Source organism: Trematomus bernacchii, unplaced genomic scaffold (genome assembly GCF_902827165.1).
Source record: "Trematomus bernacchii unplaced genomic scaffold, fTreBer1.1, whole genome shotgun sequence".
In the NCBI taxonomy this organism is placed as follows: Eukaryota; Metazoa; Chordata; class Actinopteri; order Perciformes; family Nototheniidae; genus Trematomus; species Trematomus bernacchii.
The window spans coordinates 688,143-705,969 of NW_022987720.1; the positions used below are offsets into that span (position 1 = coordinate 688,143).

Genomic DNA, 17,827 nt, shown 5'->3' on the forward strand with positions numbered 1-17,827 from the left:
TCTTAGTCTGAATGTGATAACTCTTACAAGATGAACTGAAACTGGGTTATAAAAAAAAAAACTGTCTGCGATGCAAAAATGAGTTGCTGACAGGGCAGTATGTATTTTTTACATGTTTATGTGATCAGTATGCATCCTACAAACTAGGATTGTTCAGCGTTACAGGGATTTTATTGCCGTTTTTTGGGTCAAGGGCCCTCCGTTTAAACAAGCATATGTAGAGTGCTAACTTTGCACGTAATCACCAATGAGAGTCATATTTCATCTATGCTTTGATAAAAAGAGAGTATAAAATGCTAAATGTACATGAGCTCACGTCAGGTAAACTTGTAATCTTAGTTGTCAATTGTTGTCCTTGCACAAAGGTGTGCAGACTGATGCCTTCCAGACAGAGGGTGAATACATGTATTTTCAGGCAGACGGTATCTGAAAAAAAAAAAGGTCAGCATTAAAGCCTGTTGACCGGCTCTAGTAGAAACCAGAAATTCAAGTATGTACCTGACTACCTGTATACTGTATAAACACAATATCGCGTTTAAGTGAGAGAGTATTAACAGCCGAATGTATCAAAAGTATCACAAGTAAAAGTTTGTTCTGCAGTAAAATGTCATATTGTTTTATGGCACATGCTTATAAATGCTGGTTCATCAATGTGTTACTGGCATTTTACTGTAGTAAATTATTTCTATATTTGGTTTTCCATTTGATTAGAGAGGAATTCCAACATAGCAGACTCCAGCAGGAGGTGCACTGAGACTGGAAAAAACAAGTATTTTTAACCATTACAAATGTTTTAACATGTTTTATAACATCCCCTGACTTCACTCTTTATCTCTTAACTATATATAAAAAAAGAAAACAGAAATCATGCATTGCAACATGTTTCCTGGTTTGTATTGTGCTTGTGAATAAGTGAGATTTTAACTGGTTAAGCCTCAATTAAACCTGCAAAAATAAAACAATTGTTTAGAACACAAATGCATATTGTGTTGAAAAAAAACAACAGTTTATTACTGCATTTATTTAGAATATGTTTACAGACTGTACTAACAGGAACAGCTGACCGTTTAAAAACATTTTTATATGAAGTATAACTTTACTGAATGTCAACCATTCACTTATCTTTATTATGGTTGTTTCTGCCCTCTGTGGGTGAAAAGTGGCATCAGACAGGAAAAGGTGGAGCCTGTGTTCTGTGCCTGAGCTTCATGCAGAGGCAGCCTCAAGAAGCCATGGCAGAAACAAGCCTTGGTAAGACTATTTAAGAGATACACTTAAAACAATATAGCTAAACTTGAGATAAATAACAGTGTATCAGATATTCAGTCAGCTGCTCTCATTAGCTGGACAGATGACTCAGAGTTCATATCTGCAGCCATGTGACAGTGTTGCTGTTGTTGTAGCCTACTATAATGAAGCAGACTACAGACAACTATTTATTGCAGATAATTAACTGCACTGACACAAGGGTGCAGGTAATGAAATGGTCTGTTTGAAATGTTTGTTGTTCTTTCGTAGTTCAGAAAGTCTTCCTGGTTTTAAGTGTCAGCGTGGAGCCATTTCAGTGGTTTCACTTTCGTCTTAAAGTGACAGGAGACATTTTTCGAGTTGAGAAAATGCAAGTATTCAGATCCTCTACTACTTAGTACTGACTAGTAAATCTACCGCAATATAAAATAATTTAATTTCAAGTAAAACTCCTGCATTTAATAGTTAGTTAATAAAAGTAATGTATTATGTTAATAATATACATAGAGTAAACATACTCCTAATTTAGAATGGCAAATGTGTACTGTATTGCTATTGGATTATTGCAGATGCTTTAAAAACATAGGACATTCGGCAAGACATCATGTTTTACAATTTGATCTTAATTTTGTATTGATAAATAAAAGTAACTATACGAGCTGTCGGAAAAGGGTTTGGAAAAAGTGCAATATTTACATTCAAAATTAATGAATGTTATTTGATGATATGATAATTGTTCAAACTAAAGATTGATTAATAGATTTTTTTTTAAAAGAAGAAAAATCTAAAAATACTGGAAATTGTGCTCAAAAAACTCTGAAACCTATATTTTCCATAATGCAGTTCCACTAAACTGAACTTCATGTGTACAATTGTTGTTGGCATTGAAGTAAATACTTAGTTAATTTCAACCTTGTAAACAAATTGTTATACAGTATATCATATATTTGTTTCTTTTCCTCTCCTAGGTGCTTTTGGTGCAGTGCAGACGATCCTACAAAGTGCAGCAGCAGGATTTGCTTTTGGAGAAGCTGCATTATTCGCAGTAGAGCCCTCACTGACTGAAGATGGCGTCCTGCTGTCTGCTGCAACTCTGGCTGCTGGACGAGCCGGATCCACCGGGGTCGGCGTGGTGACAGCGTGCCTCGTGTTCACCTCACTGCTCATTTCTCTGGGAAGTGGTTTCCTCCTTGCTGCCATGGTGATGAAGCTGTTGAATAAAGTTGGAGCGAGGTTGCCTTGGTTAGAGGAGGCCACAATGGGAGCCTCTGTTGTGCTTGGTGCTGTCACTACTGGAGTGTTAGCAGGCATCCTTCCTCCATGGATCTGCATCGCCACCCAAGGCATTCTGGTCCTTGTAGTCTACTCATACTCCAATATCAACGACATGACCACAGCTCTGTTGATCATCTTCACCACACTCTACCTCAGTGTCCTGTACGGAAGAATGGGAGTCATGGTTGGACTCTTCATCATGGGATTGACCATCTCCGTGCTTTGTGCCCTTCGAAAGGCTCTGACGGAGAGAATGACCCAAAAACCAAAATCTAAAAGCAGGTGCAAACTCCTGGAGAGGATATTCTTCTATTCTGTTTTTGTGGGTATACTGGGATTTTCGGTTGGTTTAGGGGCAGGTGGAGCAGGAGAAGGGTCTGAAGCGGAGGTGGTTTTGATGCTGCAGTCGGTCCTCTGGGTTGCGTATCTGTCTGCAGGCCTGCTCGGAGCTGGTCTGGGAACAGTGGCCACGGCTGGGCTGGGGCCAGAGGTGGCTGGAAAGGTCGCTTTGGGAGCTGCCATAATATCATCTGTTTCTCTTAGAGCCATACTGCATTTAAGTTCTTCTCTAGGGTCCCGGAGCAGCATGGGGGGAACATTAGGAGCGGCTACAGCTGCAGGGGTGTCGCTTGGAGCTGCAAGCGTTGCAGCAAAACACGCATTTGGGTCTAGAAACACAACGTTAGCAGCTCTAGGGTCAGTCGTTGTTGGTGCACTTCTATCAACGCTCAGCCTAGCAGTGAATTCGACACCCCTAACAATATCAGAACTTTTACAAATCACCCTAGTTGCAGTAGGGGCGTTTGTCCTGGGTGCACCAAAGAGCCCGTTCAACACTCAGGTGAATCTACAAAGAGGCCTTCTCACGGGGCCAGAGCTAATTAAAGGAATCGGCATGGAGACGGTCACCGCAGCAGCAGCACCTATCGGAGCCGGGGCACTGGGGGCTGCAGCGCTGGCTACCGCAGCTCTAGGGAGGCTGGGGACTCTGGGAGTTTCTGTGGCTATACTATTGGCTTTGGGAAGTGCCCTCAGTGGCATGATAGGCAAATCACCGCAGACAACCAACACACACACAGACTGATAGAAGCGCTCAGATCTGTGGCCAAACACTAAGAGTGCATGTGTGTGCATATGCATGTTCTTGCATTATTGCATATTCAAACTGACGTAAAATATGAATACCAAATTAAATGTGAGCTTATTTGAATCAAATACTCTTTTAAATGAAAAGCAAATTCGCATACCTGACAATTGTGTCATAAAGATGTATAATTGAGTGTTAAAAAAAAAATAAGAATACATTTTATCCAAGCATGTGTTTGTGTATTTATTTGAATATAGAAATCTTGGAAGATTGTGTCTACACTTGAGTGTTAATGAAAATGTACAGAAAATGTAGATTTCAAAATACTTATTTGAGGTAGATATATGGTATGAGGTGTGTTGGCATACAGAACTTTTAATTTCAATTTAATTTTCTTTTCATGGAATGTACCTATTGGAATGCTAAATAACATTTTCGTATTCTTTCTTTTGAACATAATACCGTAAAAAGTAAATTGTCAGAGAAAAAACAAGTGTATTTGTTGGTGGTACTTAGAAAATTCATTTTTTCAAAGAGTGGATGTAATAATCCTTCTTCCTTACTTCTTCACACCAGCTTTGCCACACTTCCCAAGACATGATTGCAATCTGGTAGTCACTTTGGCTTCATCTTAGCAACAGTAACAGAGGACTTGGTGTTTAGAAAAAGGAGGGGGAGGGTGGGAGGAGAGAGAAACGAAGAATAACATCAGAATACTGAAGAGCATCTTGAAGTACAGTCTGTTGTGCAGATCGTACCGGAGTTAGGAGAAATATGGATCCGTACATCAGAATAAGATGCCCTTTTGCCTATATATACTTATAATGCCCTCTCTGAAAAGATTATATGTTGCTGGCAAATGGATATCCACCTGTGGCTCAGGGTTTTGTTGGTCTACCATGGCAGCACACAGGACTCCGGCAGCAAGGAAGAAGAAGTGTTTCCACTGAAGCAGCCTGGGGAGGAGCAGCATCTTCATAACTGTAATGTAAAGTACTTTAAAGGAAGTTATTGACACCATATAATTAAGAAGGTGAGCACGTTTTGATGCCTAAAACTCCCTGGGATGTTATGATTGTTAGCACTAAAATGCTTTTCATTACCATGGATTAATTTTTGCATAAAAAAAGTTGTGTTACTTTTCCATGGATTTTGGCATTGATCAACAGTATTACTTGAGGAACCATCAGGATAGTCTTTACTAAACCAACATGTCTTTGAACCGGATCCCCACGACAGACACAGAGCAGTCTGCAGAGTATTCGTTGCAGGGTCCCAGTGACACGGGTCACGGTGGGTCTCAGACCCGTGAAGTGACCGTGCTCCAGTCGAGATGCTGCCGCTGCCTGCCGCGCGCGGCGCGCCTTGCGTTTGCTCCAGAGTCACTGGAGAGAATTTACCAGAACTACTTCCGCAGACAGAGACAAGAAAACCTGCTCGTGCTGGCGTTGTTTGCCGCTCTTTTCAACAGCTTCATCATCATCATGTGCGCGGTGGTGTACACTCAGGACAAACTGGCCATGGTGGTGGTCGCCGCGGTGGGGCTGTCTGCGGACGCGGGGCTGTACGCGCTGTGCCGGCTGCAGAAGCTTCCCGCGTCACCGGTGGCGCGCGGAGCAGTGCCGTACATTCTGTGGCTGATGATAAACGTGCACGTTTTGTGTTACATGTGTCTGAACTATGAGCGTTTCCCCCAAGGAAGTGACTCTGTGGGCTGGCATGCCTTTTTCACTTTCTCCAGCTTTCTGACCCTTCCGCTGGACCTGGGGCCGCTGCTCCGTCTCACGGCCCTCTCCTCTGTGATACACACCCTGGTGCTGGGGGTGACTGTGGCTCAGAAGTCCGAGGATGACCTGCAGGGGCCCATGCTGGTTAGACAGGTAAATATGGTCCCCTGTAAAGTGATAAATGACAAAGCACCTGAAACCTAAAAAATGAAAAGAAGCCCAAAATGGTCATACAGGACAGTAGAAGGCACTGAAGATTCGATGCTTTCAGGGTATTGCATGATCCATAATTCATGGCCAAATTTGGCCCATTAACAATTTTTGTTTCACATTATAAAAAATAATTGTAAACACAATGGTAATTTATTCAAGTTTTTTTATGCAAATAATGTCATTTTGCAAAAGTTCCAAGTTGAGTATTCTTGATGCACCGGTGGAGATTTACTTGCACTATAGCCAGAATAGTCTCAATGGTATATATTTGAAAATTATATATTTCTGTAAAGAATTTACACTGACTATATTTACATTTATTTCAATTTTCAGCTATATTTTATTCTCGGATAAAAATAGGCCTACATTGCAGAAAATTGTCTTTCTTCACTGAAACAGTTCAATACTACATCTGTTAGAAGCAAGAAATACATGAATCCAGCTGATTATTCTTAAAACTAAGTGATTCCCATATTCAATTCAATATACTGTATGAGAACTACAAACAACAATACACATTGACAGAATGAGGAAACTTACTATCAGTAAACAAACAAACATCCTGTCTTCAGCTCCTAGCCAACATGATGCTGTACCTGTGCTCAGCCACGGTGGGTGTGTTGTCGTACTACATGGCGGACAGGAAGTACAGGACAGCATTTTTGGAGGCCCGTCAGTCACTACAGGTCAAAGTCACACTGGAGGAGGAGAGCACCCAGCAGGTAAACGTGGCACACACAAATACACAATTACAGGTAGACTTTGCCTAATGAGATAATCCATTTCCTAATTTGGGGCTGACACACACATTCACATTATACACAAACACACCGGTGAGGAAGGGCACGCTGTTCTGCCTAATTATAATGTGTTGTGCTGAGCTCGAGGATAAATGGGTGATTAGACAGACTTGTTTTCACCAGCGCAGCCACCGCGAGGGACCGAGCACAATATGGACGGATTAAGCTCTGTGCCAACAAAACCTAAATTGTTGAAGGATACACTTAGATTTAGGAATTTGTTTTGTATTTTAATAGCTCTTCCTTTCCCCTTATGTGAACTTATCTATGTCTATCAGTTTTTCTTTCTCTATGGTTCCTTTTGCAGCTGCCAGCTTTCTCCATAATGGTTTGATTTTGGTCCAATTGTTTATAAATTATCTAGTATTTAGGCTTTAATTTGTCTTTCAGAAATGAGGGGTTGGAATGTAAAGGGAATGTATAAAAGATTAAAGACATGGTAAAAGAAGCAATTCTACTGTGTATAAATAATATGTTCAGTAAAATTCATGCATTCAAAATGTAACGTAAGTAAAAGTGCAAAGGTTAAGCATCAAAATGAACTTAAAGTACCATAGGAAGTGTACCTATGTTGCACAAAGGCTCATTTGCAGTTATATTTATTATAATTATTGAAGCATTAAAGCGTTCATCCCTTTATTGTTGAAGGTATTTAACTTGGAACTTGTTTTCTTTACTTTAAATACTGCCAGATAGCTTATGAATTTCACCAAGGGATTAATAAAGTTTATCTTAACCTATAATAACACATTAAAATGATTTTATGATTATATTTTGAATTATTAATCTGAATCTGAATCCTCAAAGTTGTCCTAAGAAATGAACTAGAGTATACATACTTTTTACTTTTTCTGTGCAATCACGTTCTCAATAAACTCACAATGATACAGTATTCCTAATACATTAGTTTGATTTATTATAGCCAAATATACTATACCATGTTTTTACTCCAACCTTAATCTAATTCATTAAATTACTTTACTTTAATCACATCTCACATTTCTTGCTGTGATGTGACAATTTCTGGGAATAAGAGAGCAAGGTAAGGGTACGAGAGTTGTTCTAAGAGTAGGGTTGAAAAGATGAGGAATAATGGTATAGTAACAGTATGTGGAAGACAAAAAGAGAATGAATAACATTCCCCAAGTGTCTTTTCATTTGGGGCTTAATAGAAGACAGACAGACCCAACCAAGAGGAACACATTGGCAGGATCTCGTGAGAATCCCTTCTCTACCTCAGTCATGCTATGCACACAAATGCAAAAACATACACATGGGACAATCTTTGTGTCAGTACTGAACCTGACAAGGCTCACTGTTCATCCTGTGTTGTCTCCATATAGGAGGAACTATTACTGTCCATCCTGCCCAAACACATTGCAGACGAGATGCTGCAGGGCATGAAGAACCAGGCCAGTGAGCTCGGGGGCCAGCAGCAGCAGCAATTCAACACCATGTACATGTACCGCCATGAAAACGTCAGGTTGGGACCACACATTTTGTTGCAGTGTATTGATGGTATTTGTTACGGGAAGGTTTCTGAATGTTACACCTCTTCCCTCGTCTTCCAGTATCCTGTTTGCTGACATAGTTGGCTTCACCCAGCTGTCCTCCACCTGCAGCGCCCAGGAGCTCGTGAAGCTGCTCAATGAACTGTTCGCCCTCTTCGACCAACTGGCAGAAGTGAGTCAGGTTTACTGTATTCTCTCCTTTTTTCTTTCCTAGATTTGACAATATATTGTTTGGTATGAAGTACTGGTTATGTTTTATATAGCTGATATATCCTTTTTTATGGTTTTAAAGATATAATTATATTTTTTCTTGATTTTATCTGTTATTATGACACAAGGAGGGAATAGACATGTGCACACACATAATAACAATACCACTAATTAAAACAAAATTAAACCTAGAAGAAAGGCAAGGCAAGTTTATTTATATAGCACCTTTCAACACAAGGCAATTCAAAGTGCTTTACAAAAATCAAAGACATTAAGAGCATTAAGAAACATATTATAAAATGGCATTTAAAAACACTCATTTAAAAGCAAAGTAAATAAAACATGAATAACAAAGGTACATGAATAAAAGTTACAGTGCAGTGTGAGATACACACATCTGAAATATTCAGGTCTTACTCTCAATCATTGCTAACTTTTTAGCAGAAATAGTTTTCTTTGAGCTCACTTTCCTTCTACTTTCTTTTTCAACTTATCCTTTAATTATCTCAAGTGTTTCATGCTAAATGAACCCCCCTTTGGAAAATTTGAATCTGCAACCCAATATTCCGAAAATTCAACGGATCCTGGCCATATTTGTGTAGCATATACAATTAATACAATTAATTTTCTCCCAGACATTCATGTAGCGTGTTAGTTTTGGACCCGATCTGTAGTCAAAAAGTCACCACTTAAGGTCCTTTCAGTATTTCTACTAATCACTTAAGCATACAATAGTGACTTTTGACTTTCTGTTTGATAGGACCGTCGAAAGAAGCAGAACATAACATATGTATATTCTTTGATTTGTAGATATTGACAATGTTTTTCTGTTTGCTACACTTACACGTATTTTAAGTATGCACCATTCTTTCTCCTCGTGCTGTCTTGCAGGACCATCACCAACTGAGGATTAAGATCCTTGGAGACTGTTACTATTGCATCTGTGGTCTTCCTGATTTCAGAGAGGACCACGCTGCCTGCTCCATAAATATGGGCCTCGCCATGGTGGACGCAATATCGTAAGTAGTGATCATTCATTGGCAAAAAATGGAAAAGGAAGGGGTAGTATTAATGTAGAGTTTGTATTATGGTGGTTTTATTTGTACATATTGTGTATATATGTTTTTGTTTTGTTTCTTTCAGTTAAAGGTGGGGTAGGTAATTTTGGAGAAACCAGCTCGAGTGCGCTAGAATTTGAAAATACACAGCCGGAAAAAATCTGCCCCTTCCTTACAGAGCCCCTCCTCCAACACACACGAACGCGCACATGACCAATGAGGGCACGAGATAAGTTTGTGCACAGATGGAAGGCTGACAGGCAGGTAGGCCATCCAGTTATTTTAGCCGGGCCGGCTAAAATGATTGGTCGTGCTTTTTACAGTACCACGGCTTCCACAGATGACTTTTTTTTATGGATTTTTTGTCAAAGCACTTAAGATATTCATTGCTATCAGGATGTTAAGAGCATTCCATGGAATATAACAAAAAGTGTATCTCGAGCCGGTTTCTCAAATTTACCTACCCCACCTTTAACTGTCAAGTGGGAACTAAGTATTTTTTTGTAAGTTTTTGTGTTTCTCTTATTTTCCTACGATACTGTTATGATTGGCTGTGAATAAGAAAATATGAAGGACAGACCATCTATTTCTATTTATTATTTTAAATAGAGGTAATATAAGATAATTTTCTTCTCCCTGCTCCTTTTCGGTATGCTGTGTTTATAGAAACATGTTTTGTAAATAATTGTTATACATTAAGTTGTGCATACCATGAACGGAACAAATAAAAATGAAATGAAATATATGACAAAAGGCAATCTCAATAATTAAAGATATGAATGAGTAAAGGAAGAAATTAGATGAGGGATATTTTGCCACTCAACACAGAATCCCCAAAGTAGGAGAGAAAAGAGAAAAAGAAACAATGCCAATTAATCTTAGACTTCTATCAATAATATGGGATAAAACATGAAAAATAGACATGAAAGACAATACAGACGAAGAAGAGTGGGCTATTTGTGACATAATGACTTCAAAGATAACTACAGAGATCTCCCACTTTCCCCTCCTTTCTTAGGTACGTACGAGAGAAGACTAAAACTGAAGTGGACATGCGTGTGGGCGTCCACACAGGCACCGTGCTGGGGGGGGTGCTGGGGCAGAAGAAGTGGCAGTTTGACGTTTGGTCCACAGACGTAACTGTAGCCAATAAGATGGAATCTGGGGGGATTCCTGGGTAAGAGAACAATGCTTTATTTCACTGTCAGCGGGAGTGATTAAATTCTTCGTTGTGGTTTATTTCAAGAGTTTTGTGTGCTCCACAGGAGAGTGCACATTTCCCAGACAACCAAGGACTGTCTGCTCGGAGGTTTTGACCTGGAGCCGGGGGAGGGCGGGGAGAGGTGCGAGTACCTGATGGAGAAAGGCATCGAAACTTACCTGGTGCTGGTGCCTACACAGGCGGCCAATGGGCTCAATGCAAATGTGAGTCAGCGAACTGTCTTTCAGGGCATTGTCATTGTTTGTTTGATCATGACCTATGTTTAGCTTGAATCAAAAACAAAGTATTTCTTTTCTTTTTTTGGAGAAATATCCATTTTTTATGCACACATAATAGCATTAACAGATATTGTTCTGCTTCTCCTCCTCAGAAACCTGGGATGTTGTCCAACACAAATTCAAACCAGTTGATCAACACTACAGTAACCAATGGGAATGCCACCTCACCCCAATTAACGGCCGCTGACTCTATACAGGAGGTGAACTATGATAAATGTTTTTATTCATTATATATAAACCAAAGTCCTCCTATGAGTACAGATGGCCAAAGGGTTTACTTTAGAATCAGAATCGATTTTATTACCAAGTTGGTTAACACATACGACGAATTTGCTTTGGTATATGTGGTGCATACAAAGACACAGAAAGAAGAATACGTAAAAAAAAAAAAAAAGCTATTTTAAAAAACAATTTTAAGACTATTATAACAAATGAACAATATTTACATATGACAAATACTATATACTGTATTTAAAGTGGAGAGCTGTGCTAATTTGAAAGAGGTATTATAACTTGCTAATAACTACTTGATTGTAAGCGCTTTGAGCACCAGGAAAAGCGCTATATAAATATAATGTATTATTATTATTATTATTATTATTATTATTATAACCCATACATACAAATACACACGTTATCCTAAATAGCATTAAATGCACCATAAAAAATTGGTAATCTAACCCATGTCTCATTTTCTTGCTCCGAAACTCAGAAGAATAAGATGGCCGAAGAACAAGAGATCAACAAACGACTACAGCAGGAGCTGCTGGAGAGAGAAACCCAGCAAATGTAAGAACATTTGACAAATAAAATAAGATGACAAAATAAAGACTGTTAAAGTAGCTGAGACCAACAAAAAAATGTCATAGAAATGTATTGTTTTTTCAACTAATGTGTACAATTGGTCCTCAATCGTTGTACAACACAACTCACAGGCCTTTTGTTTGTCCCAACTCCAGCCATTTCTAACGTTTTTTTTCTTATATTACCACATCTGCTTACAGAATGAAGGATCACAATATCAACCCTGTGTTGTTGCGTTTCGTGGATGGAAAGTTGGAGGAGCAGTACTCCTCAGAGAAGGAAAAGCGGAGCGGGGCGGCCTTCTGCTGCTGCATCATTGTGCTCTTCTTCATCACAGCAATGGAGGTGTTCATAGACCCACTGTGAGCTCAATGTGTCTTATTACCTGCAATTAGTACACACTGAAATGCCTGGAGAGTTTAAAATGCTACTTGGGCTTCTGTGAATTCAAACAGGAACCAATTGTGCCTTAAAAATTGTGATGTTCTGCCTAAAAATGTACTAATTCTGTGTTTTCTTGTTCTAGGTTGGCTGTGAACTATGTGACTCTCACGATAGGAGAGGTATTGTTGCTCATCCTCACAGTTTGCTCCCTGGCTGCCATCTTCCCCAGGGTGAGAAAACAAAACTAGTATCCATGGTTGCAGTGAAACACAATTTGTTTTACGTCTTTGATCAGCACTTTCCAACCTTTTAGCATTTCCAAATGTACACGATCACAAAGGCAATTGACTTTAAAATGTACTTTGTGACACAAGACTGATTCACTGATCTTGTAAAGTATATTGAAACATCACATGAAGTAAAACATATCTTTTTGTCACAGATGTTCTCCAAGAGGTTGGTGTCTTTCTCGGTGTGGATCGATCGCACACGCTGGGCCAGAAACACCTGGGCCATGGCGGCCATTTTTGTTCTTACCATGGCTGTGATTGCTGACATGGTATGAATGAAAGACACTTTTACTCAACTCTGACACATTGTGTTAATATATGTGTGGCTAAGGTTTTTCTCACTGTATATGTAGTTTTATGAAAAAATGACTGAATACATTGTACTAATGTGATAAACATTGCTAATCCAGTGAATGGAATACCTGAAAATATTAAGCTACTTTATCATATAAATCAAAAAATATTTAATGCCACTGTCATGGTACATATCATCATATCTCCCTACCCTAGCGTGTGGGCGTCTTTTAGCTGGTTTGTTTCCACTTTGTCCTCATCAAACCATCAGTGCCTTTTATGTGTCTGACTACATGTTCCCAGTGGGGTCCATTAGCTGTCTGTCTCACTGCCTGCTGGCTCATTTGTCACTGCCCCCAGGGAGCAGCCTGTTACACACAACGCTGCCTTCAAGGTCTGACAGGAATAGGGGACGCTAAAGTGAACATTCATTTCTGTGTATTAGCTGTCATGCGGAAGTCACAAAAAAGTAATATTGTTCCTGTCGTTGCAGTTGTTATGAGGTTTTTTTGACGTACAGTATATTTAATGTATAAAATTACCAATTGGACACGTCTGTATACATTGTGCCCACAGAAAATATACTATGAATATATTATTTATTTTTTAGACACCTTATGTCCTAGATATTAACCAATTGTGCTCACAATTTTAAAATGTCCTTCATTGTGGAATAGATATTTTCTAAATTGGTCTAACTGAAAGTAAGTTTTTCTTTTGAACCCTGATTTAGTTTTTCTGCTGTTTCATCTATATATTTCAGTAAATGTCAGTATGTCAAAAGCTTCAAAGAGAATAATGAAATATTCTCTACCTATTTGCACACATATGCAGTGCAAACTTTAAACCAATCAAAACAAATGTTGGAAATCATACTAAATATGGATTTGGTGACAAAAAGGGCTAATAACATGTGTGAACTGACAATGTCTCATGCCCTTCATCTCTGATATTGCAGCTGAGCTGTGTACCTCCGTCCCTTCAAATCTTCAACAGCACTTCGGGCCCCGTGTTGGAGTCACTTGGGGGCAGAGGCTGTGCACAGAACCCAAAGCACTACAGCTTCATGGCTGTGATGTCACTCATCGCCACCACCATGCTGGTTCAGGTCAGCCACCTGATTAAACTGGGTCTCATGGTGCTGGTCGTCACAGCAACAGGAGCCGTTAATATCTACAGCTGGAGGGACATTTTCGACCTGTATGACTATATACAGTTTGCCTCGTACAGGTGAGAAATTGTTCAAACAGATAAATGAACAGTGTACAATTTTGTAATTTTGATGAAAATACACAGATAAAGGTGATTCATTAACTTTTACATTTTTCAGAATTGCTTGTTGACTTCTATGAGTTACCTGTGGTGTTTGGATAATTTGTATGGAATGTTATAATACATATCTTTAAAGGCTGTTTAAAATGGTCTCATACCTTTGAGCTTACATCTCCACTTCAGTAGCAGTTCCAGTTTAATTCCTATCTGTATTCTGGAGGATACAGAAGGGTTTGTTCATATATCCCCGAAAACTTTATTTATATAATATGTATTCCTAAAAGCATTACTGAAATAGATTTTTTTTTTTTTTAAAGCTGCTGATAGTACTTTCTGATTTATGTAAGCATACAAAGAGATTTGCTAAATCCCCTCTATAAAAACCTTTGAATATTTAAAGCAAAAGATTTTGGACCCGACTTTATCCAATGTTTGGATTTTCTGTCCTGGAACTATAAGCCAATTAGAACATATTTTATAATTGTATTTAAATATGTTATTTAAAATAATGCCGAATATGCATATTTGAACCTAAACTTTCAGTACTCTTCTAATAATAAAAAAAAAAGCTCCTTAAGTAAGTTTCAACATGAGCAGTTTAAAGGTAAAATCTATTTGTAAAAATGTTCAACCTATTCACCCGCAATCTGTGCCTTAAAAAAGCTATAAGATAAATATTCTGCCATCTGTAGTTGTTTTGTTGGCTATATAATACAGTTGTAGTTCCAGTATACAATATTCTGCCTCCATCTTGTTTCCAGAACATCCATAGTGCCATCCAAGTACCTCATGACCATGATGATCATTGTGATGATGATTGGCTTCTACTTCTTTGCCCGGCATGTGAGTCACTATCTCCAGTACACCCACTCTGTATCACACTTTTGACCCACAGCCATATAGTGTAATGTGTGATGTAATGTTTTCATCCAAATAACTTGCTATTTCATCTTGAAATATATAATGATTCTGTGGTATGTGTGTGTGTGTGTGTGTGTGTAGTTGGAGTATCAGTCCAGGAAGCTGTTTCTGTGGAAGGTTGGCGTGCATGACCAGAAGGAGAGGGTGTTTGAGATGAGACGCTGGAACGAAGCGCTGGTCACCAACATGCTGCCGGAGCATGTGGCCAAACACTTCCTGGGCACTAAGAAAAGAGACGAGGTACATATGATATGAACGAGCGAGGGCCAAGTTGTAGTATGACATATATATATATATATATCGATGTTTAGGGGGAGTGAGAGAGAGAAAAAGGACATAAGTGAGGAAAGTCAGAAAGGAGTAAAAATCATCAGGGTGCAACACAAATAACTGCCCTGAAGCCACTTATTGTAGTTATAGTGTATATTATACTTATTTCAATGCTATTTAATGCACATGAGTGCCATCTTGTGGAATATTTCAAAACTACATATTAGGGCTTTCAGAATCAGAATCTGAATACCTTTATTCGTCCCACAGAGGGGAAATTTACATTTGTTACAGCAGAAAAGAGCTAAACACAGCTTAATGTTAACTAAGATGCATGCATACAAAAAAATATTAAAGATACCAAAATAAATAAAAATTACACAATTTACAAAATACACATCCTCATGTTTATCTAATAGAGAGGCGAAGTCCCGCCCATCTACTTCCGACCCATGGGACCTTATTTCGGAAAGATTATGTATTGAAGTCAATGGAGAGAGAAACATTATCTTTCGACCCCGTTTGAATTGTGCAACGAATTACACATATGATGTTTGTCAATCTTAAAAAATAATTTCCATGTCAAAAACGTCACAGTTTGTCGTAAAACTCTTGAAATATAAGACTATGAAAAATACGCAACTAGAAAGACTACAAATCCCAGAATCCCGGTCCCGCATGCTGGCTCTTACGGAACCGACTAACTCCCCTTGTGTGTATGTACAGCTCTCAACATGCCCAGACTTTTAGCGATTTTCACCTCTTTTAATACTTTTCGCCTCATTCTGAAAGAAAGAAGTGAAATGTGCCAACGTGACGGCCGTCTTGGTGTGTGGTGCGAGACGGGAGATGTAGTTCATTGAGCGGTTTCACACAAAAAAAGTGTTACTTCACAGTTTTACGACACATTTTAATTTTTTTGACTTGCAAAATTATCTTTTAAATTGACAAACATCATATGTGTAATTTGTGGCACAATTCAAACGGGATCGAAAGATAATCTTTCTCTCTCCATTGACTTCAATACATACTTTTTTCGAAATAAGGTCCCATGGAGGTCCCCCGGAAAGGGAGGGACTTCGCCTCTCTATAATCAATGATAATAAAAACCGTATTGAAGAAGAAAATAAGCAATATAAAATCAGACACACTAATTCCATGTCATTTGTCATTTGTAGGAACTGTACAGCCAGTCCTACAATGAAGTAGGTGTGATGTTCGCTTCCATCCCCAACTTTTCTGATTTCTACACTGAAGAGGGCATCAACAACGGCGGCATCGAGTGTCTAAGGATTCTCAATGAAATAATCTCAGACTTTGATAGTGTACGTTTTTGTACAGCTGGTTGTAAAAAATGAGAACAATTGGTACATCTCTAAGGTTTTAAATGCCTACAGTCCATTTGATTAACTGTGTTTGAATGTTACTATGTATTTATTGTATGTCCGCTTCCTTCACCAGTTACTGGATAGAGAAGAGTTCCGCTTCATCACTAAAATCAAGACAATAGGAAGCACCTACATGGCAGCATCAGGACTCACTCCAGAGAGCAACACCAACGACTACAGCAAGCGCAAGGTCTGCACATAGTAGTATGTAATAAAGTCACTCAATTAATGTTTTTTGTAAACTGATAATGTAATCCAAATAACATCTAATTGGATACTCCTTAACATTGCAAACAATCCATTGTTTATTCGTACATTAATTGCTGTTTCACATGGTGACGATGTTAAAAAGTTGTGCTGTTGTTTCACAGCCAGAGGATCAGTCTCTGGTCGAGCGCTGGCAGCACCTTGCTGACCTGGCAGACTTCGCCTTGGCCATGAAAGTCACCCTTACCAACCTCAATAAACAGTCCTTCAACAACTTCATGCTCCGAATAGGTCAGTGTGTGTGTGTTTGCGTCTGTGTACGCCTGTATTGGTGCACATCTTTCAAGTTTTTAAATATATCCATGTTTTCAGGTCTGAATAAGGGGGGAGTGTTGGCGGGAGTGATAGGAGCTCGTAAACCTCACTATGACATCTGGGGCAACACGGTCAATGTGGCCAGCAGAATGGAATCTACTGGAGTGATGGGAAACATCCAGGTACAAACACAAAAGCAGACATACACACTTGAAAACATCCTGTTAATATTTTTGATTTACTGTTTTATACTGAAAAAGCTTTACCTGAGGATCTTAGACTATTAAATTCACTGTCCTTTTTAAAATAATCTCTAAACTCACTTGTTACTGTTGTCTTGATCTTGGTTTTTGTATCAATACAATATCTTATCTTATCTACAATTACACAACATTTGCTTTTATGTACTGTACAATGGATGTTGTATAATTTCTGATTTTGTCCATGTCTACCCTCAGGTGGTAGAGGACTGCTACGACATCCTTAAGAACTACAGCTTCCGTTTTATCCGAAGAGGGCCTATATTTGTCAAAGGGAAAGGGGAGCTGCTCACCTTCTTCATGAAAGGAAGAGACAACCCTAGTAAAAATGGCGGTCCAATGACCACTACCTTACCACACCAAGTTGGGGACCATTGAAAATTGTCCACTGTGTGAAAAGCTGTTAGGGATAAGCCTGAGCAGAAGGTGACTTACATAGATATTTTTCATAAGCTCTGTAGCAATGTAAAGCATATGAAAGTAGACCAACACAACACATAATATGCTATACAACTCACGATAAAACTGATTCTGTATAATTGTACATAATTGAGGAATTTAGTTGCAATTCTTACAGAATGAAAATTGTTATCCTTTTGTACTTGAATCATGGACTGCTATGAGAATTACAAGCTAGGAACAGACATATAAATTACTCTCCTTTGTTGTTTGCCTTGAGCTCAGGTTTTGTAAAAATATTGTAGCTTGATAACACTGTATTTATACTGTCAATAAATATGTTTGCACTACATCTTTGCGGTTCATTTCTGGATCTTGCAGTCTTTAGGGTTAT

General features: G+C 38.8%; 1 protein-coding gene across 1 annotated transcript; it reads left to right on the top strand.

Annotated features, from left to right (window-relative positions):
• The first annotated feature begins 1,039 nt into the window (after positions 1 to 1,039).
• LOC117493182 (adenylate cyclase type 3-like) lies at positions 1,040 to 17,785 on the top strand. The gene is made up of 21 exons (XM_034143614.1): positions 1,040 to 1,251; positions 2,217 to 5,490; positions 6,123 to 6,272; positions 7,694 to 7,833; positions 7,922 to 8,033; positions 8,963 to 9,090; positions 10,148 to 10,306; positions 10,395 to 10,554; positions 10,722 to 10,829; positions 11,342 to 11,418; positions 11,634 to 11,795; positions 11,960 to 12,047; positions 12,260 to 12,376; positions 13,360 to 13,631; positions 14,435 to 14,516; positions 14,676 to 14,834; positions 16,043 to 16,189; positions 16,326 to 16,442; positions 16,624 to 16,750; positions 16,832 to 16,956; positions 17,233 to 17,785. The coding sequence occupies exons 2-21, from the start codon at positions 4,822 to 4,824 to the stop codon at positions 17,410 to 17,412; spliced, it is 3,279 nt and encodes a 1,092-aa protein (XP_033999505.1). The 5' UTR covers positions 1,040 to 1,251; positions 2,217 to 4,821; the 3' UTR covers positions 17,413 to 17,785.
• Positions 17,786 to 17,827: the final 42 nt, after the last annotated feature.

What these genes read in the sequence shown, in the direction of transcription:
- LOC117493182 (XM_034143614.1), top strand. Translation starts at nt 4,822, where the DNA reads ATGTCTTTGAACCGGATCCCCACGACAGACACAGAGCAGTCTGCAGAG. An exon ending in GAGAGAGAAACCCAGCAAAT is followed by an intron (nt 11,419 to 11,633) that starts GTAAGAACATTT and finishes ATCTGCTTACAG; the next exon opens with AATGAAGGATCACAATATCA. An exon ending in CAACTTCATGCTCCGAATAG is followed by an intron (nt 16,751 to 16,831) that starts GTCAGTGTGTGT and finishes CCATGTTTTCAG; the next exon opens with GTCTGAATAAGGGGGGAGTG.